Source organism: Pyrgilauda ruficollis, unplaced genomic scaffold (genome assembly GCF_017590135.1).
Source record: "Pyrgilauda ruficollis isolate IOZ18807 unplaced genomic scaffold, ASM1759013v1 scaffold100, whole genome shotgun sequence".
Taxonomy (NCBI): Eukaryota; Metazoa; Chordata; class Aves; order Passeriformes; family Passeridae; genus Pyrgilauda; species Pyrgilauda ruficollis.
Genome location: NW_024508102.1, coordinates 173473 through 201464, shown reverse-complemented (window position 1 = coordinate 201464; position 27992 = coordinate 173473). Strand labels below are relative to the sequence as shown.

General features: G+C 55.6%; 2 protein-coding genes across 3 annotated transcripts; one reads left to right on the top strand and one right to left on the bottom strand.

Annotated features, from left to right (window-relative positions):
* PPM1J (protein phosphatase, Mg2+/Mn2+ dependent 1J) lies at positions 1–14818 on the bottom strand. The gene is made up of 13 exons (XM_041467001.1): positions 14787–14818; positions 13529–14321; positions 8657–8754; positions 8164–8460; positions 6811–6916; positions 6033–6356; positions 5458–5570; positions 3819–3903; positions 2395–2513; positions 2177–2240; positions 1918–2025; positions 1615–1766; positions 1–1359 (listed from the first exon to the last, which is right to left on the bottom strand). The coding sequence occupies exons 1-13, from the start codon at positions 14816–14818 to the stop codon at positions 1212–1214; spliced, it is 2439 nt and encodes an 812-aa protein (XP_041322935.1). The 3' UTR covers positions 1–1211.
* On the top strand, positions 13852–27976 carry TAFA3 (TAFA chemokine like family member 3). Of its 2 annotated transcripts, none has more exons than XM_041467497.1 (6): positions 13852–13970; positions 18260–18344; positions 18612–18730; positions 24073–24222; positions 25170–25294; positions 26793–27976. In XM_041467497.1, exons 3-6 carry the CDS (start codon positions 18613–18615, stop codon positions 26802–26804), a joined length of 405 nt encoding a protein of 134 aa, XP_041323431.1. In that variant the 5' UTR covers positions 13852–13970; positions 18260–18344; position 18612; the 3' UTR covers positions 26805–27976. The 2 variants fall into 2 exon arrangements, with proteins under 2 accessions (XP_041323431.1, XP_041323422.1); XM_041467488.1 differs by having other exon boundaries at positions 18609–18730.
* Positions 27977–27992: the final 16 nt, after the last annotated feature.

Sequence of the window (27992 nt, the reverse complement as noted above, 5' to 3'; positions counted from 1 at the left end):
GGAGCCTTTCCCAAACAAGGGACATGGCCCAGCTCTCCCCTCCCCACACTGCCAGGATGGGACCATCCCTCCCAGTTTAGGACTCTGCAGAGGTCTGGGATGTGGATGCTCCAGGTTAGAGACGTGTGTGATCCAAAAATCCAGTGTAGAGATCAACTGCTCAGCTCCCCTCTGCACCAGTTCTGAGATCATTAAGGAAAACATGGGAGCTGTCTTTCCCTGCCCTGGTCACACCAAGCTGCTTTTCCTGTGGGTTCCCAGCCCTGGGCTAAGCAGATCCAGTGCAGTTAAGCTGTTAAGCTCACCTGAATAGGGCTGCTCTGTGTGAGGCTGCTAACTCAGAGCCACTCCAAAATACAGACATACATTCACAGACTCCCCACACCAAGAAAGGATTTAGACATTTTCCAGTTCAGCTCTGCAGTTAATAAATAATTGGCTCCAGAAGCACTGCAGCCACCCAAGGCATGAGAGGACGGGGCAGAACCTGTGGCACAGCCAGTGCTGGTGCAATTGCTGTTCCCTCCTCGGGGCTCTGGGTGCACAGCAGAGCTTGGCCACTGCTCCAATCTCCCAGACTGGAGACTGAGACAAAGTCTGTGACAGAATGAAGGTGTGAGGGGCTGAAAATGGGGAGCACAAGGCTGGGATGGCCATTGTGGGGCCACGCTGGATTTGTGCCAGGCTTAGCACTGCCCAGCTGCCTGTGGGACTTTACTCCCTGTCACATCCCACCTGAGCCCCAGCTCCCACCTCCAGCAGCAGCTTCAGTGTCACTGGCCAAAGCATCCCGGGGCAGGAGCCAGGGGGTGGCTGCAGCAGGTATGAGTGCCCCAGCAGCCCCATGGCTGTCACACAGGGCTGCAGTCAGCACAGCCACGGCAAGAGGCAAAGGACATGCTGAGGAGCCAAGGAGCCTTCAGGCTTTTCACAGCATTGAGAAAGTAGCAGCATGAAAACATCCCTCGAGCCCAGTGCTCACACTCTATCCAGGGCCTCTCCATCTCCACCTGGGACTGGGATGCAGGCACGTGGAGGGGGATGCTCTGGACAGGAGCACAGACTGAGGCTCCAGGTTTCTTACTCTTCTTGCAGCTGGCTCAAGAAACGAGTGCTCAGAGGAGGCATGGCCCCGAGGCAGCCCCAGGGTCCCACTCCACAGTGTCTCCATCCAGGCAAGCTGAGCCCCGCTGCCCCAGGCTCATCCAGCATCACGTGTAGTTGCCGGGGCCACCCAGGGGGATCACAAAAACAGAGATATCATCTCCAGAGCCCAGCTTGTCGTTGGCCAGCCGCCAGCCACGCTCCTTCAGCACCCCCCGTGACCGCACCACCAGCTCCTGGGCCACCATGGTGTACCTGCAGGCACGGCAGAGAGCACGGCTCAGCAGCGACCCCAGACCCCTGAGGCAGCACCCTGGCAAGGAGGGAGAAGCTAGAGCTGCAGGAAAGGGTCTCTTGGAGAGACCAGGCTCAGATATGCCCATCCAGGGGAGCAATGCACTCTGTGGAGCCCAGAGGGATGCGTGGCCACAACACTGCTCCGAGGAGCCAGGCCAAGGCGAGGTGGTGGGGTGCACAGCACGCCTGTCCCCCTGCCCACCTGCAGCTCACCTGCACGGGTCGTTGGGCTCATAGCTGGTCAGCACCTCCATCACCACTCCTGCCACCTCCTTGTCGTTGGTGACGTCCCAGAGCCCGTCGGTGCCCAGCACCAGAACGTCGTCAGGGCAGTGCTCGTACTGCGTGAGGTCATAAACCCTGACCTGGCAGGCAACAGGGCAAGGCGCAAGGCTGAGAGGCAGAGAGGCAGAGCAGGCTCCTGCTGCCCTGGGCACGTCACGGGTCTGGGCCTGCCGAGTGGCTCTGGCCATTGCAGGGACCCCTGGGTGCCAAGCTGCTGGCAGCCAGGCTTACCTCTGGGAAGCAGGACAGGAAAGGCTTGATGTGGATGTTGGAGCTGAACACCTTGAGGTCGTGGTCTCCCAGGCCTCTTGTGACCCCAATTGTGGCCATCATCCGAGCCTGGAGAATGGTGGAATCAAAAGAGAACTTTAATCCCATTCCCAGCTGAGAACTGGTGATAACAGCACTACCAAAAATGGGCTGAAATCCCCCAAAGCAGTGAGAGCAGGCAGGAAACAACCCCTGCCAAGCTTCTGCCACAGTACTTTACCTTTTTGCCTTCCCCAAAGATAAGTGGAAACTTCAGGTCATCCTCTTCTATCTTTTTGTAAGCCCTGGTTAAAATGAGCCAGAGACAGGGTGTCAGCAGGTGAAGCTCCCAGCACCTCCCTGACCACTTGGGACCTGGGCACCCGGCGTGCCAGAGCCCCCTGCCCGTGGGATGGCATGCCAGAGATGAGCCCAGTGCCACCAGGGGTTGGGGGTTACCAGCCATTCATGTCCTGGTCCCTGTAGAGCATCTTCTTCCCCAGCTCCTTGGGCTGCACCCTGCGGGGGAACTCCAGGTGCGTGAACTCCTTCCCCAGCAGCTCGGGCCTCAGCAAAGCCTGCAGGAAGGAGTGTTGGCTCAGCCCCAGGGCTGCGAGGGCAGGCTCTGCGGATCCAGCCCTGCCCAGACCAGGATCCACCATCCACCATTCAGCTGCAGCATTCCCTGGTGGGATGGCATCGGCTGCTCCGCAGCCACTCAGAGAGGTGCTGGTAAGGCAGCTGCAAACTGCCCACCTGTGCTAAGCCAGAGGGGAAACTGGAGCTGAGGACAGCCATGCCAACACCCAGCAAGAAGGTGAAGCTTTTGCATGGAGAGTTCTGGGAAATAAAGATCTCCAAAAGGGATCAAACATTCAAACCCCAGCAAATTCCAGGAGAAGCTGGAATTTACCCAGAAGGAGCCATAGCTGCAAGATCCAGGATCCCAGGCTCAGTGCAGGGCATGGCACTCACCCAAGGAAAAGAGTGATGGGTTTTTTCTGAAGCAGAGTCCCCTGTGACCGTGAGAAGGGACAAGCAGCAGCACAGAGCCCTGCCCAGGGCAGCCCCAAGCCCTCATGGAGCACAGTGTGGAGGGGACCAGGAACATGGAGTGCTGGAAAATGCTGAAGGGGAAAGAAAAGCAGGAAGAGAAGAGGAGATCCCTTGGGAAGATGGGATGGCAGGGGCTTGGGGCAGAGGAGACCCCCAGCCCATTCTGGGGGAGCCCTGACCACAGCCTCAGCATCACGTGGCAGAGCAGTGTGTGCCTGTCCCCAGCCTGTGCCCTGCCCCTCGCAGCCAGCTGAGGAGGATTCTGATCACAGCAGTTTCCTCCTCTCGGTCATTCAAAAATAGATTCCAGAAAAAACACCTCAGTGTTTTTCCAAGTACATTGCAAGCCAGGAAATTTCATCCAGCAAGACCTTCTCCAACACAAACTCCTCCTCCCCTGTGCTGCTCTCAGAGAGGTCTTTATAACCTTAAAGAGTCTCCCTGGGTGGCACCAGGGGGTTCATCCAGGAGAGGGACAGGGAGCTTTCAGGGAGAAGGACCGAGGCCTGTTGGCACAGCTGCGACTCTCCGGGGAGCAGCCAGGGAAGAAAGTAGGGCTGGGCAGGAGCACTGCAGCTCCTCTGACACAGCAAACCAGGCTCTGCCAGCCACAAGATGCCCCCATGCCAGCTCCCTGCATCCCAGTGCCTGCTCCCATCCCAGGAAGCCGTCTGGGATGGATGAGGATCCCAGGCTGATCCAGCCCATGGGGCTGCCCTCGGGTCCAGAACCCACCGTGGCAGCAGCCCAGCAGGCAGCACAGGGGACTGGGAAGAGGCCAGGAGGTGTTTCAGCAGGAATGAGGTTAGAAGAAAGGTCTTTCTTACTAAAAACTGCAGCCTCTGCCTCTCTGTCTCTGGAGTAAACTCCCTGGACATTGGAATGATTTCCCCATTACGGATGATAATGGCCCTGCAATGAAACATGGAAGGATGAGATTAGAGAGAAGGAGACTTGGCAGAGGAGCTGAGCCTGGCTCTCCAGGGCTGATTCCCAGGAGTGGTGCAACCCCTTCCCCTCTGCTGCCCACCCTTCTCCCGGCCTGAGGTGGGGGCTGCTTCCTGGATTCACTGCTCGCCCTGGGCAGGGCACGGCATCTCTCCCTCCTGTGCAGGAGAGGGGCAGGAAGGAAGGGAAAATGGGAGAGAAGCAGGGGGCAGAGGGGAATGAAGCAGACCAAATCAAAGGACTGAATATGGTTAGAAAAGGAGCAGCACAAAGGCTCCCTTTAGAGGGGAGCTGCACACATGCCTGCAGCAGGACACAGGTACACGTGCCCACCCCACACCAGCACTGCCACTGGCTGCTGGCTCTGCTCTTACAGTTTAATGTCTCAAGAAAACACAAAGGTCTGATTATGAGATGTTTCTGGATGTCATGGTAGGCCCAAGGATCTCCAGCACTGGCGGCTGTGAGTCTCCTGCGGTGATGGAAGGCCAGGCTGGGCTCAGCTCTGGCAGGGTCTGATGCCTGAGAAGGCAACACAGGCTGTTACAGCTCAGAGGCACAGTTACAACTCAGGACTGTGCATGCTGACATCCTGCATGGCCACTGCCTGGCTGCTGCTGCCATGGAGGGGGACCCGCACCCCAAATGAGGGATCTCCTTCTCTGTCCCAGAGCTGGGACCACATCCAGCCCCAGACAACTGACCAGAGTCTGTATTTGCTGGTCTGACATTGCTGAGGACAAGGTAACCTGCCATAAATACCCAGAGCAACTGCAGCTGCCCCATTCTTGGAAATGTTCAAGGCCAGGTCAGACAGAGCGTGGGACAACCTGGTCTGCTGGAAGGTGTCTGCAAATGGCAGGGGGTGGAACAAGATGAGCTTTAAGGTCCTTTCCTACCCAAACCGTTCTTTGATCCAATGATAAACACAGGGCAGCTCAAACCAGCTTCACCTGCAGTGTCACCTTTAGTGTAAGGTGGACCTGCCCTTCTTTGCTTGGGGCTGTGGGCACACACAGGTGCAGTGACAGCAGCCCACCCCTGGAAACACAGAAATGAAAGTCCTTGGGCTCTGAGCTCCCACTGCACATGGATTTGTGTCCTTCTCCTGAAACAGGTCACTGGTATAAAGTGTACTCTAAAATGACTTCTTGCACATTTTTGAAAGCTTTGCTGAGTGCAATTTTCACTCTCCAACCTGCAGCCCAGGCCAGTGCCAGCAGCAGGGGCCAGGGCATCCAGAGCCATCTGGGTAGCAGAGAAGATGTTAGGAAAGAAGGGAGCACATCCCAGATTTTGGGAGGCAGTTCTAGCCCTATCTGTGCACCTGGCAAACAGAGATCACAGCAGAGTGCATTGTCCCCGGGCCACGGAGCAGGCAGGGGATGACTCTGCCCAGTTCTGCCACCTTCACCCTCCCCCAGACAGGGGTGGAGCTGGGTGTTCCTCACCAGCCATCCCTCTGGCACCACCCCGCTCTGCTGAGCAAAAGCTGAGGGCTGCCCTGCGGGGCTGTACCTGCTGTCACCAGCGTTGGCCACGTAGAACTTGCCCATGAGGTAGATGGCAGCCAGGGCACAGCACCCCCCGGGCAGGTGCTGGGCCGCCCGCTCGCGCTCGATCTGCTCGTCCTGGGGAGACACAGAGGGTAGGGGGGCAGCCCACCGAGCACCTGGCTGCTCCAGCAGCCCCTCAGCTCCACGTGGGAAGCAGAGACCAGCCAGGGTACGTCTCCCCACACTGCCACGGAGTGGCTGCAGGGCTTGAGGGGACAGGGGTGTTTTGGGGCAGCCAGGGACGTGGCTTCACTGGGCAGCAAAGAGCAAGACAGGAGGGGAGCAGGTGAGCCTCCTGGAACAAAGTGCAGTGGAGCCTTCTGCACCACGCAGGCCCAGAGCCCAAAGCCTGTGCGTTCTGAAAGCTCAAAATGCAGAGCATCACAGAGCCCTCTCTGAGACCACCGTGCTTGGAGCCCTCCCTGCAGTCCCCTCCTTGCTGCAGAGCTGCCTGTCACCAGCAGGGTCAGGCTGCTGCAGACACAGACAGCAAAGAGGTGCTTGCTCTAGATGATCCCACAGGCAGAGGATGCTCACCATGTGCTTGAAGGCATTCTCAATGGCACCGATCACCAGGCTCTCATGGGACACTGCTTTCTCCAGGTGAAACCGTGGCACAGCATCGTTCAGGACCTCCCCACGCTCCTCGGCATGGGACACGTGGTTTGGATCTGCAGAACCGGTCTGTGCGTCGTGTGGGAGGCAGACGGGAGGTGGGGAGGGGTCCTGCAGGATCTCCACGAGGTCCCGGAGCTGCTCACAGATGTGCAGGTGGAGCCTCTCCGATGCCATGACAGCAGCACCGCTGCCTGCGTGGCCATCAAACAAGGCCCAGTAGTGGAAATAAAAACCTTTCCTGCCCTGCAGGGAGGAGAGGGAAGGTTCAATGAGCCTGCAAGATGGCATGGGGAATTCAGAGCAGCTGGGGCTATCGGCTGAGGACAGTGACAGGAGTGTCACAGGTCTCAGTGCAGGCGATGGGGGCAGCTGACCAAGGGTGCCTGGACACAGCTGATCCCTGGCTGCAGCCCAGCCCTGCGTCACACACCTCGTGCCTCTGGCAGCCTCAGAAGGGGAGGCACCACGGGGCCAGCACAGCAGGCACCTCTGCAGCCCACCAGGGCACGTGGGCACTGGTGTCCCTGGGCCAGCCCTGGTGGGGTCACATGGGGATGGAGGATGGTAGGAGCAGGCAGAGAGAAGGGCCACAGCCGAGGGAATCCCCACTGTGCACACACTGGGGGTCCCATCCCATGCCCTGCTGCTGGGCATCCTCCCTGTGGTGCCCCTGCTTGTGAACCACCACGGCTCTCACCCCATCCAGCTCCCCGCTGCCCCTTGGGCTGGGCCTCTGCTCCACAAACACCACCTCACAGCACGCCTGGTCCTCATTGTGCTGGCTCTTCCCTGCGTTTATCACCCTGCCAGGAGGAAAAAAGGTGTAAAGGCCCTTTCTTCCACATCATGTTCCAGCAAATGCCATCCCACAGCACCTCTTCCCCCCACCCCTCCACTCATGCCCCTGTGTCCCCAGAGATGCCAGGGATGCCCTGCACAGGTGCTCCTGTCCTGTCCTGTCCCAGGTGTCTCAGACCAGGTGTGTGGGTTGATCTGGGGCCAGGAGCAGCACTGAGTCCCACCCACAGCTGGGTCCAGGGGGGAGCAGTTGTCCACACACCTACCAGGGGAAGTGATCAGAAAGAAACTGGGTTTGCTGAAAGTCCCTAGCACTGCCCCAGGCAGAATAATTGTCCCAAAACCTGGATCAGCCTCAGCTATGCACCTATGCACCCCTGGGACACACAGAGAGAATCACAGCCTCGCCCATGTCCCATCACCTCTTGGGGGGAGCAGGGGGCTCGGGGAAGGAGGGGAGAAGGTGATGATGGTGAAACCGGCAGAACTTTTGCAGAAAGATTCGCACTGACTTTTCCCAGCCTGTGCTGACACAGCAGATTTCAGGTCTAGATTGCAGAACCGGCTCACAGGAAGAAGCTGTAAACACAGCAGTGTGATTTTTCTTTGGGCAGACTTTCCAAGTGGTTTGCAGAAAGAACTCTTGGGACACCGAAAAGGGGATTTTTTTCACTCTGGGTACTCCTAACCCACTATCTCCAAGGACAAATCAACATCTCATAAAGCTCTCTAGAATATCGGGAAGATCAGCTTGAGGAAGGGGTGTGGGAGTGGGCTGACAGCAATAAGTAGCAAAAGCCTTCACAGTCTGACCTTCCCGCCCGCTTTCAGTTAGGGCTGCAACTCGCAGCTAGTGAAAGAAGAACACAATCAGGTCCTTGAAGGGGAAGTCTCAAGCAGTCTCACTCCCAAGAAATCCCCAGCTCCCTCCTCCCCACGAGTCCTGCCAGAGGCGCCGCAGCTCCCTCGCCCTCGGTACCCATCGGTGACAGCGGCTGTTGTGCAGAAAGCGCAGAAAACAAAACGGACAGAAGAGCCTAAACCCCTCGGGGAGCGGCGGGAGCACAGCCCCTCGCTGATGCTCTCCCCTCACGGGCACCCACAGCGCCCGCTCCTCGCTGCTGCTGCTGCTGCAAAAGGGACAGACGCAGCTCGCCGCCCGCCGCGACCCACTTTCGTCCCCGAGGCTCCAGTGCCGAGCGGTGCCACCGTGCCCTCCCCGGCCGCCGCCGCCGCTCCCGGCCCCGCTCACTCTGCGTATCCCGTGCTCCAGGGCAGGCGGCGGCGCCCGTCGCGGGGGCTCTGCACCGCCCGCCCCGCGTGGTCGTCGGCGCGGCGCAGCTCCTCGGGAGTCAGCTGCAGGAAGGCCGGCCGGCAGAAGGCGGCTGGCGGCGGCGATCCCCGAGCGGCCCCGGCCCCGCCGCCCCGGGGGTCTGCGGGGGGCTGCGCGCCCGGCCCCGCGCCCAGCCCCAGCCGGGAGGAGAACGAGCCCTCCCGGGCAATGAACCCCCCGCCGTTATCCCGCAGCCGGGTGGAGGTGGAGGTCGAGCTCTCCCGGCGAGGGACCCGGCACCCAGCCGGGAACCCCGGGCACACGAGCCATCCCGGCGCAGAAAACGCTGTGGGAAAGTCTTTTCCGGGCTGGAGGTGGGGCTGCGGGGGGACAGGCTGGCCCTGTCCACGCGTTTTGCCGACAGGTGAGTTTCCTGACTGGATCGTCCCAAGATTCCAGCAGAGCCGCCTACTCCGGGACAGCCTCCCCGTGCAGCGCCGGGCGCTTGGCCACCCCTGCCGCGCTCATCAGCCCACGCGTGGCCGTTCCGGGCTGTTCATAACCCGCAGCCTGCGGAGGAGCAGGGACAGACACGCCGTGAGAGGGCTGAGCGCCGAACGTCTCCCTCCCTTTCACCCAGGATGCTGCGCTCCAGCGTGAGCAGGATGCGGATTTAGCCGGAGCAGAACAACACATCCTCCCTGGCTGGGAGGGGAAGAGTCGCCAGCGTAAACACCATCGCTTGCACAGCCTGACCTTAGCACCTCCCTGCCTCTGGGCTCCTGTGACAGCAAAAAAACTGATGAAAAAACACAATACTTGCCTACTGTAAAGGAAATTTGAGGCTGTTTCTTAAAATCCGTGTGCCCCAGTGCCTCAGTTTCACAGAGGAACTGCTGATTCCAGTCAGCACGGGGATTTTGCATTGTAAGTTACAAGCAGAAGCAACTCTGAGAAGCCCTCCAGGCTTTAGTCATCTTCAGCCAGAGATTTCAAACCGTACCAGGTTATTAGGATCGCAGTACAAAAGTGACTCAGTGGTATGCCCAATTCTAATCCCAAGATTTAAGGTCTTCAGTACGCTTTAAAGCTCTTTCAGTACCCTTCAGGACCTGGTCTAGTGGGCAGCATCCCTTCCCATGGCAGGGGTTGGTACTAGGTTATCTTTAAGGTCCCTTCTGGGGGGTTGGAAATACTGATCTTTAAGGTCCCTTCCAAACCAACCCTTCCAGCCTGAGGCCAACACCCCTCTAGTTCCTCTCCAGCATTCATGGCTCCTCTCCTCAGCTCCTGATGCCTTCCCCCCACAGCACCCCTGTCCAGCTGCTGGTCACACTGGCGTGCTCTTAGATATTCTGAGTGCAATATCACCGTGTTATTAAGGCTGAAAAATCACTGGATTCTCCAGCAAATGTGTCTCCCCGCTGTGGGACTGCCAATCTGCCCCGTCCTGCTGAGTCACCAGGATGCTTTCCTTGGAAAGAAGCAATTGGCAGTTTCCAGACTGACTTCTGTGACCTGCTCGATATTTGTTGTTTCCGTGATGTTGAGCACAGCGTGGAAAGAATGGTCTGACAAATAAACACGTTCCTGCAGGAATGCTCCCTGAAACAATGCCATGTTAAAGACTGTTTTCCAAGAAAGAGGGCTCCATTTCCCCCTATTCATCCTGCCAGACAGACCCATGTAAACTTTTCTCCTTATCTGCGAGGCTGATGTTCCTCTTCACAAGGTTGCCTGGCACAAGGCCTGGGGATGCAGATGTTGTAGACTGAGTCAGAATAATGCCAATAAGCAGATATTTCAGGTGCCAGCAGCTCTGCCCTTCGTCTTCCCATCCCTCTGGGAGTCCTGCCTGGATGCTCGTGCTTTCCCTGCCTCCCCATCTCACCCAGAGTTACCCCTGAGCATGGGGGTGTCAGGCACTCACCTTCCCTGGACACAGCTTCAGGTGAAGCACTCCAGCACGCTGCCATGATAAACAGTGATTTAAAAATCAGTAACAAAGGAATTAGTCTTAAATGATGCTATTTTAGTTAATTTCTCATGCAAGTGCTTAGCACTGAAAAAGCCTTTCTAAGTTTCATCTTTCATTTATGTTGCTGAGCCCCAGAGGAGGCAGGATGGAGCCAGGGATATTTCCTGGTGGAAGAATGACATGTTGGTTGCATTTAAGCCAGAACAGAAGTAAATTAAACATCCAGATCATAAAAGTACCAGAGAATGTTTTAAAACAGGCTCTTTGCAGCACTGCATTAGTTGACTAGAGAGCCTGACTGTGTAATGAGTAATATATTAATTTATAATTAGCATAGTACAGTGAAGCTCAGCAAATAGCTCCATGCACTCTGGATAATTCATCAACAGAAGAAGTGGTTCTTAATGGTTTCCAAGGTTTGTATGTCCCCTGTAATTGGGAAGTTCAGCATTTATTGTTGTTTCTTTGAAGGGATAATTTGATTGCAACCACACATCTTTATTCCCTGTCTGTTTCTGCTGGAGTGCAGAGAAGCCTTTGGAGTGTTGCTGCTCTGGGTATGTCTGTGACCTCTCTGCAGGTGAGTACATCAGTGTTTTGCAGAGCAGATGACCTGGATTTGGTGCAGATTCTCAGAGGGTTTTACCCTTTCCCTCCTGCAAAGGGGAGGGGGGAAGGGGGCACATTAACCTCCTTGGGTCACTTGGCTTTTCCCCCTCTGCAGCTTTAAAATCTTCCATACAATTTTCATATCTCCCACAGGATCTTCATTCACAATTCTTCTCTCAAAGTCTTCAGGAGCCTCCTGGTCTCATTTAATATTACCTGACAGTAGAAATACAAAAGAAGAATAATAAATGTATAGCACTAACACTCACTGGAATTTATGGAGCCTTTGGGGAATTTACTTTTCAATTTGGAAGCTCAGACCCACATTCCAGAGGATGCAGGGAGCAGGACTTCTCCCTGTTTTTGCAGCAGTGCCCAGGGAGAGATCCTCTCCCTGGATGGCTGTTTTGACAGGCTGGGAATCTGCACTGAAATCCCCTGTTGTCAGCAAAACCTTTTGAAAGGGAACAAACTCCTCGGAGGCAGGTACTCCGTGCTGAGAGCCTGGAGGCACTGGGGGCGCATCAGATGAAGGGAATAAATAAACTTGAATCTTAATTCAGTGATCCACTGAAAACAGGGTGTGATAAATCTTTCCCAGGAATAAAATGTCAGAACTTCTGCTTTTTCCAGCTTTAATAAAATAATTTGTACCCTTCTGCCTATTAGCAGCTGCAGGTAAGTTGATTGCCCTGAGCATTTGAATTCTTCTGACATGTCCACCTGCCTTTGCATAACCATTGTCCCTAACCCTTCTTGTACCCCAAGCCCCAATCCATGAAAAAAAAAAAAAAAAAGCTGGTTGCTCACCTGGAAGGTACAGAAGGATTCCAGGCATGTGACAGATTCCTTGCATGGGAGCAGGATTTATCACTAAGGGTACATCCGGAAATGTTGCTAGGGTTTTCCTGGGCAGTTCCTTTCCTTTCCAAACTTGGCTTGTTATGGATACGGGAAACTTGTGTCCCCTCATCCAGTAACGTACTGGGCTCCTTGAGGAGTCACAGCCAGGGAAGAGAGCAAGGCTGAAAGCTGCTGCTGGACGCTCAATGAGAAGTCAGGATGATGATGAGAAGGAATTTCCGTGTTCACTTCCAGCTGAATTTAAATTAAAGCAGTTTTACTGAAGTCTTAATTCCTCCCCTGCATTTAAATGCTGTGATCTGGAAAGCAACAAGTTTATATTTCTGTATCATTACATCAATAAAGAGCTAGAGTTTTGTAGACTTCCTTATTAAATAATCTGGCCTAATTTAATTGGAATTTGGCTGGTGTGGAAAATAGCTCTGATTTAATTTGCTCTTGATCGTTCCACTAAAACTTTGTGATCTGAAAGTAGCATGTTTGTATTTACTTATCACAGCACTAGAGACCTGCATTGGCAGGCTCTCGATCAAATTACCTGATGAATATAAACAGCGGATTTAATTTAGTTTCATATTGATTTTTGTCATTATTATTAAAACCCTCTGATCTGAAGAATGAGATGCTTGTATTTCCTTAATATCTTATTACTGGGTTTGGTTTAATCTTGTAGAGCTTTTCCTTTTTCTTTTGAGTAACCAAGTCTAACTAATTGGAATTTAACGTTTGGCAATTTTGACTCTATAAAGGGGGAAATGAACTCAGTTTCGTAGGACAAAATAGCAAAGTAACCCAATCTTGTCAGGGGCTGGGGTGCTTCTTCTCCCCTGTGTGCCCTCTGGGGTGGTGGGTCCCCCAGGAGCGGGTGGGTCACCCCAGGGCACGTGCCTTGCCGTCTGTCTGGTGCCAGTGGTCCCAGAGTGGCACTGGGCAGGGACTCGCAGCAGAGCCCCTTCCAGGGGCTGCATTCTGGGGAAGGGAGAGGGCGTGCACAGAGGCTTGGGGATCCCAGGGGAAGGAAATGGCTGGGAGATTTGCAAACTGCCCACATGTGAGTTGTCTGAAGAGCTGCTGCTCACCTGGAACTCGGCTTGGAAATTATTCCGCTCTTCCAGCTGAGTTGGGGGGTGGAAGGTCCAGGAGTAAGCAGTGAGCTGTCTTCAGAAACCAAAGGCTTTCATCGATTGCAAGTAGGTTTGACCAAAGCAATGAAAATGAGTGCGCGGAACTCCAGCCTCTCATCTCAGCTGTGCTGAGGTTGCAGGTCTAATTCCGGGCAAAAACTGTGAAAATTCAACCTCTGCCCTCGCTGTTTGTTGGTGTTTTAAAGCCTGTTGCTGCCTGCCGCAAGAGGAGTCAAGCAAGCTCTGCCCTGGAGGCACCAGGAGAGGTTTTCTGGACAAGTCTGGAGCTGCCTTGGGGAAAGAACTGGCCCAGGCTGGTGTTGTGGTCCCAGGTGTTGGAATCCCCTGTGTCAGGGAGAGTCTCCTGCAGGGCCTGATCCAGGCTGGTGATGCTATTCCAGTTCCAGGAAAGCTGTTTTGGTGGTTTTGACACACATTTTGAGGAGAAGAGGGCGGCAGGAGTGGGTCCATCTGTCTGTCCGTCCATCCCCACACCATCCAGCACACCTCTGTGCTCACGGATCCATCACACCATTTTTGGCAGGGAAAATTAGTTTTTGGGTAAATTAGTTGTGACCAGGTTCATCCTTTGAGGAGGAGAATGCCAGGGCCAGCACTCAGGCTGGCTGCCTGTCCGTCCATCCCCGCGCCATTCCACATCCCTGGGAGCTCGCGGGGCCATCACCCCCCCTCTTTGTTTTTTTGGGGGTGCGAGGGGTGGGAAAAGGTGTTGTGCGTGTCAATAATTTTTCCGGTGAATTTTCTCTGCCTGTTCCTCCTCCCCGACAGCCTTGACGGGCACCGGGGCTGACCGGGGCGGGGCAGCGCCCTCGCGGGCGGGGGCGGCGGCGAGCGCTCGGTGCGCAGCCGGTGCCGGTGCCAGCCCGGGATCGCGGGGCCGGTCCCGGGACGGCGGCAGCAGGCGGTGCCGGTGCCGGTGCCAGCCCGGATCGCGGGGCCGGTCCCCGGGCGGCAGCAGGCGGTGCCGGTGCCGGTGCCAGCCCGGATCGCGGGGCCGGTCCCCGGGCGGCAGCAGGCGGTGCCGGTGCCGGTGCCAGCCCGGATCGCGGGGCCGGTCCCCGGGCGGCAGCAGGCGGTGCCGGTGCGCGGCCCCCGGCGGCTGCGGCCCGCGGAGGCGCCGCTGACCCGGAGCGCAGCGGCCCCCGGCCATGGGCAGCGTCGGCCCCCGGCCGCAGCGAGGCCACCGGCAGGTACGTGTGGAAAGTTTGGCGGGGGGGAACGAGACGGCGGCCCCGGGGCCGCTCCCGCCGCGGTGCCGGGCGCCGCTCCGAGGGGACGCTGGGTCCCGACGAGGGCCCGGGAGCCGGGGAGCCGCCGGGATCGGCGTGCCGGCGAGCGCGGGCGGCACCGGGGTGCCGGTCCAGGGCTCCGCCGTGCGGTCCAGCGCTCCCGGCGTGTCCCGCTCCCCTGCCGCCCGCCGGGGCTCCCGGGGCCGGTGCGGGGCTCGGCAGGGCCCCTGCCCTGAGTTTAACGGGGCCGGCTCTGCCCTGCGCCCCGTCACCGGTGACTCCGGCAGCAGCGGCGGGCACGGTCCCCGCGGGCTGGGGGGGTTCGGAGCCCGTGGGGCCCTGTCCGGCCACCGGCTCGGGGAGCGGGCTCGTCACGGATGCTGCTTTGCCAGCACTGCGAAGCTACTCGCCTTTCTGGGAGGCAAAGCGGTGCCGGAGAGATCCCAGATTGTGCAGCCAAGGATGCTCCTTTACTCTGGAAGGGGCCGCAGATCCCAACTGCCGCTGCCTTCAGCACAAGCTGTCCCTGCGGCCAAAGCCGTGAGCAGGACAGGATGCGATGGGGGGCTTTAATCTTCCTCTGCTGCCTCCCTCTCTGCTGTAGCTCTTCCAGCCAGGATGGGTTTGCCTCTGGCGAGCACCAGGCTGGAGTAGGGCAGCGTCACCGAGAGCCAGCTGCCGCATGGGGTGGCTGGAGGGGCACGGGATGGGCACGGGTCAGATGCCCCATTGCCACGAGCAGGGGCTCGGTGGCTCAGAGGAGAGCGTGAGCTGTACCAGTCCCATTCTGGAGTCATGAGTTTGTCCATGCTGTGGGTGCCAGGGCAGGGAAGCAGCAGTCTCCTCCTCCTGCTCATCAGCCATCCCTTTTGCTGCAGGAGAGGCGTGGGGGGCTGTTCGTTAGCCTCGTTAGCACTGTGGGGCACTGGGCTGTGCTCCAGCAAGCTGCGGGCCCTGGCTGGAGGGGCACAGTTCCACATGTGGCTTTAGTGCAGGAGGAGGAAAAGGTCCATAGCTCCTGTGAGGGTCGTTGTCTGGGAGGGCAGCAGGGAGCTGTTCCTGTAGTGTGTCTGTGCTGAGAACCTCGATGAAGCTCCCATGTGGATGGTGGCCCATGCCCACATGGGCCTACAGGGAGGGACGTGGAGCCATCATCTCCTGACACTCTGCAACTGAGATTGATAGTCTGAGAGACTGGGGAATTTGACAGTTCTTTCAGGTCCCAGCTCAGACCCAAAAGGCAAAAGCAGATAAAAAATGTTAGTGAAAAAATCCACAAAATTCCAAACAGCGCATAAGAGAATGGAGAATACCAAGATTTTCAATCAAAATTAAGTGTTTTGACATGCCAGAACACCACTCTTCATTTCACTGACATTCCAGGCTGAAAAATCTCAAGTTAGACCAAACATTTGTAGTTGTAATCTCACGACACTGGAAGTTGATAACTGTCAAAACAGCAGTTTCTGTGGAGCTGTGTTTTCTAATGGGAGTTTGGGCATGGGTGGGAGCTCTGAGTGCCTCTGGCAGCATGGAGCACTGGGGTGCCCCTTGTCCTCCTGCTCCCCTGAGCCACATGTGCTCTCCTGGCCACCAGCGTGGCTCCTGCTCAGCTCAGTGGATTCCCTTTGGAGTGTGGCATGGACAGTGTGGATTGCATTATTGATAACTCTGTAATTTATTTATGCTTCCTTGGCTATAGCAAACAGCTCAGCCTTTCTGAGCTAAATATACTTTGCACTGGGAGCGTGTTGCTGTCCTCTGTGGGATGGAGTGGCCAGTGGAGTGCTTGGTTTTTGGTCCAGCTGCGAGGTTTAGGAATGTCTCCTGGAAACTCACATGTCCTAGAGGGTCCCATGGGCATGAGCTGGGGATAGGCTCCCCCAGAAGGACTCAGGTGTGTGCTGTGGGCTCAGGCCTGGTGCCTGGGAGCTGGGCTGTGCCCCCTGCATGCAGCAGGAGCTGCAGCAGCAGCCAGGAAAGCAGGGTCTCCTGATGGAGACCTGGCTGCTCTGGTGGAAGGCACATGGGAGGTTTGTTGGCACTGGGGACTCACTGTTGCAAAAACTGCACTGGCATTGTGTCTGCTGTCCTCACGTCTGGGCTGCTGGATGTGCCCCATCGTGGGGCAGGACGGCTGTGTGCCTGTGGGACACAGCTGCTGCTGTGTGCAGCGTGGCTGGGCAGGGGTGGCCCCACGCCTGCAGCACGCAGGGCTGTGGCACACACTGCCTCTGGAGTCAGGTGAAGGACTGAGCAGCTCTGAGAGAGCTGTTTGCTTTGTCACTGAGCAAATAGTGCATGCTTTAAGCTGACATCAGTATTTACACCGTGGGCTGTCACGTCTCCAAAGGGACTCCAGCAGCACCAGCTGTTGTATGATCCCGCCCTGAGAAGCCTCGTGCAGAGCATATTGTGCCAGAACATCAGAGATCACCTAAATATGGGTTTACAGGAGAGAGTCTTGCAGTCCCACCACATCACCTCGAGGAGCAATGGTTTTCTTGCACGTTGAGCCATACTGGATTCTTTCTGGAGCAGGAGCAGCCCCTCATCACCCAGTGGGCAGGGATGGAGTCAGGGCACCAAGTGGGATGCTGCCAGCCACTCTTCAGTCTGCTCCTGGCCAAGCTGACCATCCCACAGCATTCAGTAGAACTATTTCCTTACCTCTACCTTCTTTTTTAGCATGAAATATGTGGTTTTGTCAATATACCTTTGGTTTCTTCCTGCGCAAATGTCAACACTTTTGGTGACATTTTCTGATTTTTGTTTTCCAGATGGGAGAATCAAAGTGCAAAATATCACTTTAAATCACCAATTCGGAATGAAGCATTTTTCATTTTGAAATGCCAGTTTAAAATGGGAAAATTCATTTTTAAATGCTTCCAAACAAGAAATGCCCTTTTTACCACTTCAAATCACTTCATTTTGATTAAAAATGTCAGCATATTTTGTCCTGGCTCTTCATTAGAGGAGTCTGTGGTTTCACTGTCTCATGGTCCAGAGCAGATAGAAATTTCAAACGTGGCTGAACATTGAAGATTTCTTCTCTGAGAGGTGTGGGTTTGTCCAGTGCACTGCTGGAATTTTGCACTGCCCGTGGAGGGGACTGTGAGTGCAAGGTTGGCACAGGGCAGGGCTACCCCTGGCCCCTGCTGCTGGTCCTGGCAGCACTCCCTAACCTCATTGCCATCACCCCTTGTCTTTGTGGTGTCTTGGTAGTAAGATATGATGCAGCACTAAAATTTTATGGGGGGCATGGTTGTTTGTGGAGCTGGTTAGAGCCCAGCAGGTGATAATGGAGGCTGGGAGGTCACCATGTCCCCTGGCAGCTGCCCAGCAGTGACGTCGCTGCTGCTGCCGCCGCCTGCGGAGCGCCGGGGCTGTTCCCACCTGAAGGGCTGTAAATAGCGAAAAGAATATATTTAAAGAGTGCAGCAGTAAAACACAAAACCTTCTGGGACTTACATTTTTCCCTAGGGGCTTTAGATGATGTAAAACTTGGCTTCTTCCCAGCATGTGCTGCATGGAGTGGGAGGGTGCCAGTGTGGTGCCAGGAGAGATTCTCGGTGTGCCCAGGGGTAGCCCATGCAGTTTTGAGTGTGTGGCTGCATGAATTTGGTGTCTGTGCTGGAAGGAGGAGCAGCCCCAGAAGAAGGTGATGTGCTGGGAGAGCAGAGTGCAGGTCCTGGCACTGCCACGGGCTCTGTGTATCTGACTGGCAGCCAGCAGCCCCCTTCTGCTTCCTGTGGGGTGCTGGCCCCAGGACACCCCGCAGCATCAGCCCATCCTCCTGCTTGTCAGCAAGTGGTTTACAAATGCCAGACCTTGGGCATCACTGCAAGGGACCTCAGTGACACAGGGACAATAACAGCACGTAAGCACGCACAGAAAAGGCAGAACCTGAAATGACTCGCTGCTGATCTGCTCTGGCTCTTCCCACACACACTGGCTGTGCATTTAGTGTTTGTCATCTGCTTTAATGACCTACTCTAAAGGACCTGATTTTGTGCTCTCAGCATAAAAATCAGGAGCAGCTCTGCAGGTCCTGCTGTTCAAAGGGGTGAGCAGGGTGATGGGCTGAGCTCCTGGAGAAGTTTCAGTGGTGCAATGGACACATGCACCTGAGAGTGTTTGTCCTGAAGTGGGGCTGGTGAAATTCCCAGGTGTCCCCAGCCACTCCCAGGGACACAGTGGCTCATGCTGATGGCAGGTATCACTGCCCATGTCGTTCTTTCTCCTTTCAGATGTGCTGATGTCTGCTCCTTGCAAAGACCTGACCCACCTGAGGTTGGCAGATGCACAGATGTGACCGTGAATCACCAGTAAAAGGTAACCATCACTCGCCTGTACTCCTGCTGGTGGGATCTCTTTCTGTCCTGCTGAGATGGCCTATGCTGCTGCTGAAGTCTGAGGTCATCTGAGGGTGGTGGGTGAATCCCTTCATCTCCCAGGGCCATGTCCCCACAGCCAGACACCCCAGTCCTCACAACGTTCAGGAGTCATGCCACTGCGTGCAGGAGCATTGGTGAGTGGATCTGCAGCTCCCAGCCCTCCTCAGTCCCTCCTCCTCCACATGTCTCTTCTTGTTTTCAGTAGAATGAGCGAGAGGGATTTACAGAGCCTGAGCAAATGGGTTTTCGTGCTCAGTCTCTGCCTTACCACGCTGTGGGGACGACTGACGCTGGCCTCCACGCATCACCACAGAAGCCATTCAGGTAGGGGAGCAAGATCCCTGCTGCATGTGTCACATGCTTGTGCAATCATCTGGGTCCCCGTGGTCGTGGTGGTACTTTGGGCTCTTCATGGGATGCCTGAGGCAGGGGTTTCATGGGGATGAGCTGCTTGGTGAAGTTCTGTCTCACGTTTCTTGGTTGGGGCAGGAGGAGTTTCAGGCTGTGGTGCACACCAGGAGCAGGCGGGCGTCTCTGGGGACCAGTGCTGACAGCCCCAGGGAGCTCAGTGTGCAGCCCTTTTTCTGGGGTCAGGGCAGCAAGGATGGGTGTGCCAAACGTGTGGGGCAGCATCCAGCAAACAGACACCAAGAGGCACAACACAGTGCCACTGTGACAGCTGTTGGATTGGCATTTGGAGTGTGCACGTGTGCAGGAAACTCCTGGACTGCTCCTTCATGGGCAGGAACATGCAGCCATAGGAGCTGCTGCTTGGAGTTACAAGTTGTGAATACTCACTGTGGGGCATTTAGAACCAGTGGCTTGGTGAGCTGGGATGGTCTGAGGAGTTAAAGAAGGGAATTTCTTCATGTCTGTAGCAAAATAAGACACATAATGATCCATACATACATCTGATACATCTATGTGAAGCTATTGTGGTGATTCTTGCTCTGTGGGCAGTGGATGTAAATCTTCCCACCCAAGTTGCTATGAGTATCACAAACCCCACTTATTATGTGGTGGACACTCTCCACTCCACTCTCCTCTTATTAGAAATAAAAAATTTGTATTGCCCTCGTTGCAAAGATCATCTAGGAAAATGGAGCAAGTGTAAAATTATGTAGAACTGAAAGTCTTGGTGGAAAACATTGTTGTTTTGAGATGTTAATTCGTTATTCCCAGCTGTGAATTTGAGATTTCCTCTCTGAGCGTTGGAATGCTGCTTTGTGGCTTTGGATGTGATTTTTTGGAGGGGTTGTGTGAACCCAGGGTTGAAGTTTGTGTCCAGACAAGAGAAGCATCTGAGAAGTTGTGCTCAGCCCTTTGTGGACATCCTCCCTCGCACAGGAGCCTGAGGGGCAAGGGGGGACCTGGTGGTCCAGGGCTGGGGGCTCCTTGGAGCATGGTGGGAGGACATATGGGGAGGGGGATGCTGCTGCTGCTGGTGTGGCTGGCAGAGCTGTGCTCCTGGAACACCTGGATCCCAGGCACCTGCTGTCTGCTTCACATGCCTCTGCTTGGAAAGGGCATTCACGGGTTAATTTGAAACCATTCACGCTCTTGATTGACCCCACACCTAACCCTGTCCTATTTCTGTCATTTTTGCCTGACAGTTAAAGCAGTTCTAATCCTGTAATCCCCTCCTGCGTTGCTTAAAACCAAAACACATCTCCCAGAGTGGCTCCCTCAGCCAGCCAGTCAGCAGCTACTGCCTTTCCCTTCTCCTGACCCTGGATACCCCATCCTTGGAGGTGGCCAAGGTCAGGCTGGACAGGGCTCTGAGCAACCTGGTCTAGTGGAAGGTGGCCCTGGTAATGGCAGGCAGTGGAGCTTTAAGCTTCTTTCCAACCTAAACCATTCTGTGATTCTGACTGGGAGAAAACTCTTTACTTTTCTCCTGGGTGACTTTGCAGATCATACCATGTGCCTGAGGTCCCTTGTGCCCACCCAGCACATGGAGATGCTGCTTTGTCCAAGCAAAGCACTGCTTCCTGCAGAATGTGGTTGGATTTAAGGAGCCACGTGAATCAAGCACAGTCATTTGGAAACAGAATAGGAGGCTCTGTGGTGAAGAATGATTCAGCAGCAGTTTAATGCCCTGTGTAACCAGGTGAGGTCTTCATGAGGAACAAGGTTGGAATGTGTGGATCCAACTCCCACAAAGGTGGCCCCAGCACCTTCTAAAGCTGATAATCAAAGGGCTGTCTTTGCCTTTGTGCTCATCACTCAACCTGAAGGAGAAGAAAAAGCATTTAAGTCAGCTGGAATTTTTTCTTTTGGGAAATGAGGTTCTCTTGGCATTGCCTGACACTTACATGCATCCAACTTCTCATTTGTAGCTCTCCACCAGCAAGCACTGTTTTACACTGAACATGTGGGGTTGTGCCCACGCTCCCTGAGATACTCAAAATGTGTCATTTCGGGTTATGCCATAAAAACCCCATGTTCTGCTGCTCATTTAAAGGTCAGTGGAGTAGGACAGCATTTTTATTTTATTTTTGCACGCAGGATTCAAAAGCTGTTTGCTCTTACAATTCTTCATGGTTCCACGAGATAAGCTGTGTCTTTTAGAAAAGGGTTCCAGTGGGGAAATACCAGTTAAATGGGAGGGAGAAGCATGCCAGAAGCTCTGGAACTTATCCCAGCCTCTCGGGAGGTTTCCTGCTGTCGGTGTTAAACACACCATCCATCTGATAGGCATTTTGTTCCAAGTTTCCTGCTGCTCAGCAAAAGGAGAAGCAGCTGCAAGGAGCTCTGGAGCCCGCTGCTTGCACTGCTCGTGGGCTCAGCCGCTCTGCTCGCCCTTCCCAGGTGTGGGACATGAAAACCCAGTGTGCCAGGAGCCCCCGGAGTGCCAGGAGCCCTGGTGTGCCAGGAGCCCCTGGGTGCCAGGAGCCCCTGGTGTGCCAGGAGCCCCCGGTGTGCCAGGAGCCCCCGGGGTGCCAGGAGCCCTGGTGTGCCAGGAGCCCCGGTGTGCCAGGAGCCCCCGGTGTGCCAGGAGCCCTGGTGTGCCAGGAGCCCCCGGGGTGCCAGGAGCCCTGGTGTGCCAGGAGCCCCGGTGTGCCAGGAGCCCCCGGTGTGCCAGGAGCCCTGGTGTGCCAGGAGCCTCTCGCCACCACACTCAGCTGGCTGCAGTGAGGCAGGGGGAGTCAAATTTCTCTTTATCTCTGAGCTGCACCTTTCCCAGCAAATTAAAAGGGCTTCGACACGTTAGCAAACTGCTATTGCACGGTTGTAATGACCGATTTCTCAGTTCTGCCTGGCTCTTCCCTCGGCTGAACCCTTTAAAATGAGCTGAAAATGAGCAGCCAGAGAGCAGGACTGCAGGGGAGCAGAGGGGTTGCCTGGGCAGCCCTCCCGGGAAGAGCTCTGCTAATGAAGCCTTTCTGAAAATGAGTCAGAACCGTAACTACGCGTGAACACTGAGACCTGGGGGTGTAAAATTCCCTGGTGAGGTGCACGGGGTGGAAGAGTGACTCCTTGTGGTCCTGGACCACAGTGTGAGAGGAATGTGGGCTCTTAGGCAGCCCAAGCCAAGGATCTCTACTTCTTCCTCAGATTATTTGACAAATCCCATAAAGAAAGGGCAAAACAGTCATGTTTGTTCTGCAAAGAGTTGCTTTCCTTTTCACTGTCACCGAAGTCTACCATTTCTGTATACAAAAAGAACGGAATTCATTATTAAAGCTGAATTACTATGGCATTTCAAAGAGAAGATAAAATTTGTGGCCAGAGATATTATTACAAAATATTCCATATAATAATGGTGTAATTATTATGGGCAGAAATGAAAGTAAGGGTTCATTAAAAGAAAATGACCATGAAATAGCAATAAATGAAGCGAATTACAGTCAGGGTGATTGCGCAGCCCGTGCTGCCCGTGTGCGGCGGTGCCGGGCACGGCGGCGTGTCCCGAGCAGCTCCTCACATCCTCAGGGATGCTTGGAATCCCGGCGCTCGGACCGGCAGGGAGTGCTTTGACTGGAAGCTGGTAAAGCCGTGCCCAGCTGCCGCAAGCCAGGCGTTTGCACTTCGAAGAGCATTTCCGAGCAGGGATGTGAAAAAAATATCTGCAAGGCAAAGGGATTTCCCCCCGCGGTGGGGGAGAGATCCCGTTTCCCTCAGCTTTCCTTGGAGAGGGAGGTGGCTGCGTTCCAAAGCTGGGCAGCGTTTGTTGGTGAGTCTGGGGACCTGCCAGGGTCCGCAGGGCACTCGCTGTGACACAGGGCAGCTGCCCTGGCTTTGTGACCCTGCGGGGGATGGCATCCAGGACGCTCCAGCAGCACGGGCACTGCAGGGCGGGTGGGAGCAGCTGCTGGAGCCCCCTGTGCTGGGAGAGGGCTGGGTGGGGGCTCACAGGTTCCTGCAGCAGCAGCAGCAGCACACCTCACCCTGCACAGCCCTGCCTGTCCTGCCTGCACCTCCTTCCCAGCCTTTCCTCCTGGGGGCCCGTGCCTGCGCTCCACTGTGGGAGGTGTCCCGAGCCAAGGGCATGGAGCAGCCAGGAATGCCCTGATGCCTGCTTACCTGCGTGCATTTTGGGATGCCACACTGCAGGAGTGCAGCTGCCCTGTCCTCCACCCAGCTTGGCTCCTGTTTGCTAGGGAATAAAAGCCCATTCCCGGTGACCCACGGGGCCCAGGACGTGCCCATGTGTGGCTCTGCTCTGCTCATTAAGCAGGACCTGCAGGGATCTCTGGGGTCATGGGAATGCAGTCTCTCAGCCCTTTTTGGCTGATTTGTATTGTGCTTGTGTGGGCCATTACCCAGCACTGATTTGAGATGCTGACCAGCTCTAAACTCTGATCCCAGAGGTGATCAGCCAACACGGTTTTCTTTAATATTTTAATGGCACTGGGAGGGGGAGCAGCAGAGCAGCTTGAATTGCTGATGAGCAGCGTGACATTTCTGTGCCACTGCAGGGTGGAAATGCCATTCTGATCCTTCCTTCTCCAGGCAGAGGGTGGGTGATGGTGAGGTGCAGGCACTGACTGTGGCTGTGCTCAGAAGTGATGGTGCTCTGCTTGAAGCCAAAAGCAGCACAATGCACCATCCCCTCCTGTAGCAAAGTGCATCTCATTATCAGCTGCAATTAGCTAATGTGCTCGTTAGTTTCAATAAAACTCTTGGCTTGGCTGTGGCAAGAGGGGGTGAATTTGGGAGGGTACGATGGGTGTGAGGGCTGTTAGGAGCAAGAGCTCAGCTATGAGAGGTGTGGAGCAGGAACCATTTTCCTTACAGGTGGGCTGGGAAGATGCTGTGCCCAGACACCAGCTGGGCTGGGAAGATGCTGTGCCCAGACCCCAGGTGTGCTGGGAAGATGCTGTGCCCAGACACCAGGTGTGCTGGGAAGATGCTGTGCCCAGGCACCAGCTGGGCTGGGAAGATGCTGTGCCCAGGCACCAGCTGGGCTGGGAAGATGCTGTGCCCAGACACCAGGTGGGCTGGGAAGGTGCTGTGCCCAGACACCAGGTGGGCTGGGAAGATGCTGTGCCCAGACACCTGTGTGGCACCAGCAGCCCGGGGTGATGCCAGAGCCGGGGCAGCGCTGCACACACCGGGCTCTCCCGGTGCCCTGGTCGCAGCTCACAGCAGCAGCGCTGCCCAGGGCGGTGGGCAGGAGGGGCTGAGCTCTCGGGGGTCTCACAGGGCTGTTTCTCCTGCAGTGCACGTGGAGCCCGGCACGTGCGAGGTCATCGCCGCCCACCGCTGCTGCAACAGGAACAAGATCGAGGAGCGCTCCCAGACGGTGAAATGCTCCTGTTTCCCAGGGCAGGTGGCAGGGACAACACGGGCAGCTCCCTCCTGCGTGGACGGTGAGGACCCCACGGTGCAACCCCTTCCTTCTCAATCCCTGACCTCGTCCTCACGGGTTAAACAGGTCTGGGGTCTCCATGTCCCTGCCATTAACAGAAGAGACCTGCCCTGGGGTCCTGCGGCAGAGCAGTGGGGAAGGGGGCACGTTTTGGGGACACTCTCTCACTGGACACTCACTCAGCTGTGTGGCTGTGGTACTGCGCTCTGTGCAGCCCTGGGCTGTGTGCTCTGGGGCGTTACTGGGGTTCAGCATCACTGTGCTGGGGTCGGGTCTGCAGATCCCTGCACGTCTCCTCACCCTGCTGCCACAGCTGGAAGCAGGGATGTGATTCCAGCCGTGCCTGTGAGGAGCACCAAGCATACAAACTGCATGTTTTATTGAATGCCATCTTGTGCCATGACCAAGGAGCCATCAGGAGCACTGCCAGCCCCTACCAGCGTGGTACTGATTTGCTTGACAGCCAGTGGCCTGTGACTGCAGTTCTGTGCAACACCAAACAATGCCAGAATAAATTGTCAGGGAAGGTTCTTGTTGTCCCCAGCTGCTCAGGTCATATTGTTCCCAAATAGAAGAGGGCCCACTCTAGCTCCCAAACTGGAACCGTGAATCACAAGACCCTAACAGAGCAGAGTGGTAGGAGACAATCCCTTTGCTCTCTGAGTGGAGCCTGAAACAGGTTCCTGAACAGCACTGCTCTCCCTGGGAGCGAGGACATGGGGCTTTTTTTTCTTGGGCAGCGAGAGAAAGCAGGGTGTTCTGGAGGCAGGTGGAGCAGCTGGGTCAGGTGAGGGCAGGCAGGTGATGAGCAGCTCCTTGTCCAGGCTCCTCGATGTGAGCTGTGCTGGAGAGAGGGGCTGTGTGTCCTGGTGTCACCCAAAGGTGGGCAGAGCTGCTCCTCCGTACCCTGAGCTGCAGCCTGGATGCTGATCCCCTCCTCTCCCCCAGCCTCCATCGTGCTGCAGAAGTGGTGGTGCCAGATGGAGCCGTGTCTGGACGGGGAGGAATGCAAAGTGCTGCCTGACCTCTCGGGATGGAGCTGCAGCAGTGGCAACAAAGTGAAGACAACCAAGGTACGTCCCTGTCAGGTGTTGGGGGAACCCAGGTGTGCCTTCCCCAGCCTGGGGAAAGCAAGAAAACCCAGGAGAGCACCCGCAGTTCTGTGGGGAAGGAGAGAGCTCCAGCTCCTTCAGGGCACACACTGTTTGATAAGGACTCACCGAAGCAGAGCAGAGGGTCTGGGCTGGGCTCATCAAAACAGAGCAGAGGGTCTGGGCTGTTCTCACCAAAGCAGAGCAGAGGGTCTGGGCTGGGCTCACCAAAACAGAGCAGAGGGTCTGGGCTGTGCTCACCAAAACAGAGCCGAGGGTCTGGGCTGGGCTCACCAAAGCAGAGCAGAGGGTCTGGGCTGTGCACTTGTCCCTGGTGCTGGAGGGGCTGGCAGGCATACCACAACCCTGAGTGGATCCCAGAGCTTTTCCAACTGATCGTTCTTGCTGGAAGGCTTGGTGTGGGATGGCTCAACCCCTGAGCAGACATCCTCGGTGTGTGTGTGTAACATTCCAGGGCTCCCAGGGTGTCCAGCTCCCCTGCACCACCCGGGGTCACAGGCTGCCCTTCCCAGCCCAGTGGCACAGCCCTGAATCTGTCCCTGTTCCCTGTCTGAGGCAATCACTGGTGACAGAGCACTACACGATTATTATTTTCATGGCTTGCTGAATGCCCCAAAGAACAAGGTGTAATTAAAATTTTATCAAACTCATTAGTAATTACATATACGCCATGGTTAATCCGTTGCATAATTTTGTAATCATTGTTCATACTGTTGAGTGTAATTATTCCTTATGCTTTCGTTTTCCTCGCCCCACATCCCCCATCACAAAATTATCGTATTAAGCAATGTCAGGATTTTTTTCATTGCTGCTATTATTTTTGTGCACAGAAAGCACTTTCATGCTGAAGTGTTTTTATGGACATCCAAAAAGGTTCCTCCAACCCTGAGCATCCATCACTGACCAGTAACTACAGCATTACATTGAGCTGGTTGTCTTTTTCCCCTCTTAGTGTTGTTTGGTTGGTTTCCCCCAGCAACTAACTTAGCACAAAGCCTCTGCTCTGGCTTTGCTGTCTTGAATTCTCATTGGGACCACTACCATCTGGAGTGGGAGTAGGACTCAGCAGCTTCTGCTCTCCTGCCTCATCCATGGCCAGATCCCTCCATGGCCAACCTCCCTCTGGGTGCTGTGCCCTCCTTAGGGAGGTGGCAGTTTGAGAACACAGACCTGTGTTTTTTTCAAAAGGACTTCTGGTAACTTTGGATGACTTTAGTGACTTTGGAATGGTGCCAAAGGGCTGGATTTGCATCTCAGTCCCCTGTGCAGACAGACTTCAGTGGGAGCTGCAGCCAGAGCACAAAAATCACAAACCATCCTTAAGGTGACGTTTGGAACAGCCACTCCATTAAACAAAAATAAAGAGCCAATCTTATTTACACCTCTTGGGGCTGTTTGCTGGTAATTCGTGGATGGGAATCAGCTGGGTGCATTGGATAATTTCTCCTCTCCTCCGCAGGTCACTCGGTAGCCTCCGTGGCTGAGCAGCCTTGCCGTGGGTCCCGGTGCTCCCGTGAGCAGCAGGAGGTGGCCCAGTGCCTGCAGAGGTGGGATGCTCCAGGGCTGCCAGGACTGGACAGCTGCTGGATCAGAGCATCCGCTGCACCCCAGCTTCCCTGGAGGCTGCAGGCAGCGGTCCCAGTGCAGCTGCCAGAATCACGTCGCTCCACGGTTTCCTCCTTTTCTGTGGACACATTCACCAACCAAGAAATGGGCTCGTTTTGCAATCGTAAATAAAATACTCCCACTGTGTAAGAGCTGTTGACAATGCAGAGACAGACAGGCAGCAGGCCCCCAAAATGGGCTTTAATCTGAATGGCTGAAGTCATTGCTGTGAGTCGCCTTTCCCTGCCTCCCGAGATGCTGAATCCAAGTTGCATTGGAGTTGGGAAGTCAGTGGTTATGTGAAGCCCTTCCCCACGTGGCTCCTGCTCCTGGGGTTCCCAGGAGCAGCTGCTGAGCTGGGGGCTGCTCTGCCCTCGGAGTCTGGGCTTTCCCTGCCCCACCGCTGTGACCACAGCAGCAGAGGTGGCAGCGTGGTCAGAGGGTGTCTGACACCCTGTTGGCTCCCAGGGATGGTGAGATGTCTCCATGGTGCATGCTGCTGGTTTCTCCTTTCTCAGTAATTGCATTAATCAGGTTGCAAATTTAATGTTTTCCACCATGCAAATCCCAGGCACTGAGTTTCTGCTTGTGTTTGCAATTGAATTTCAGACTTGTGTGGGGCGATCTCTCTGTCTGCAGCTCTGGGGTGTCTGGAGCATCAGACAGGGCCTCAGACCAAGCTAGATTTTGTTGTAGTAATCCAAAATAAAGAGAAATGTACCACCTCCTGGCCCTGAGCTCATGACCTTCTCCAGGACACACCGTTTCTGTGGTGTGGCAACTCAAGGTGGGGGAGAATGTGAGCTCTGTGCCCCCCATGTCAGAGGTGCTTGGGACCCTGGGGCTGTGGGACCAACACCTCCAGCCCTGCTCTGTGCCTGCTCTGGGACCCTGCAGGGGATGTGCTGGTGCCAGAGGGGCTGGAGATGGTGTGAGCACCATGGCAGTGAGGGGTCACTGGTGTGTTTGCTGCCACTGCCTCCTGCCCTGGCTCCCACCACAGGACTCATTATTGAGACGTTTTTTGTAATGGGGTATGTAATACCCTCTCCAG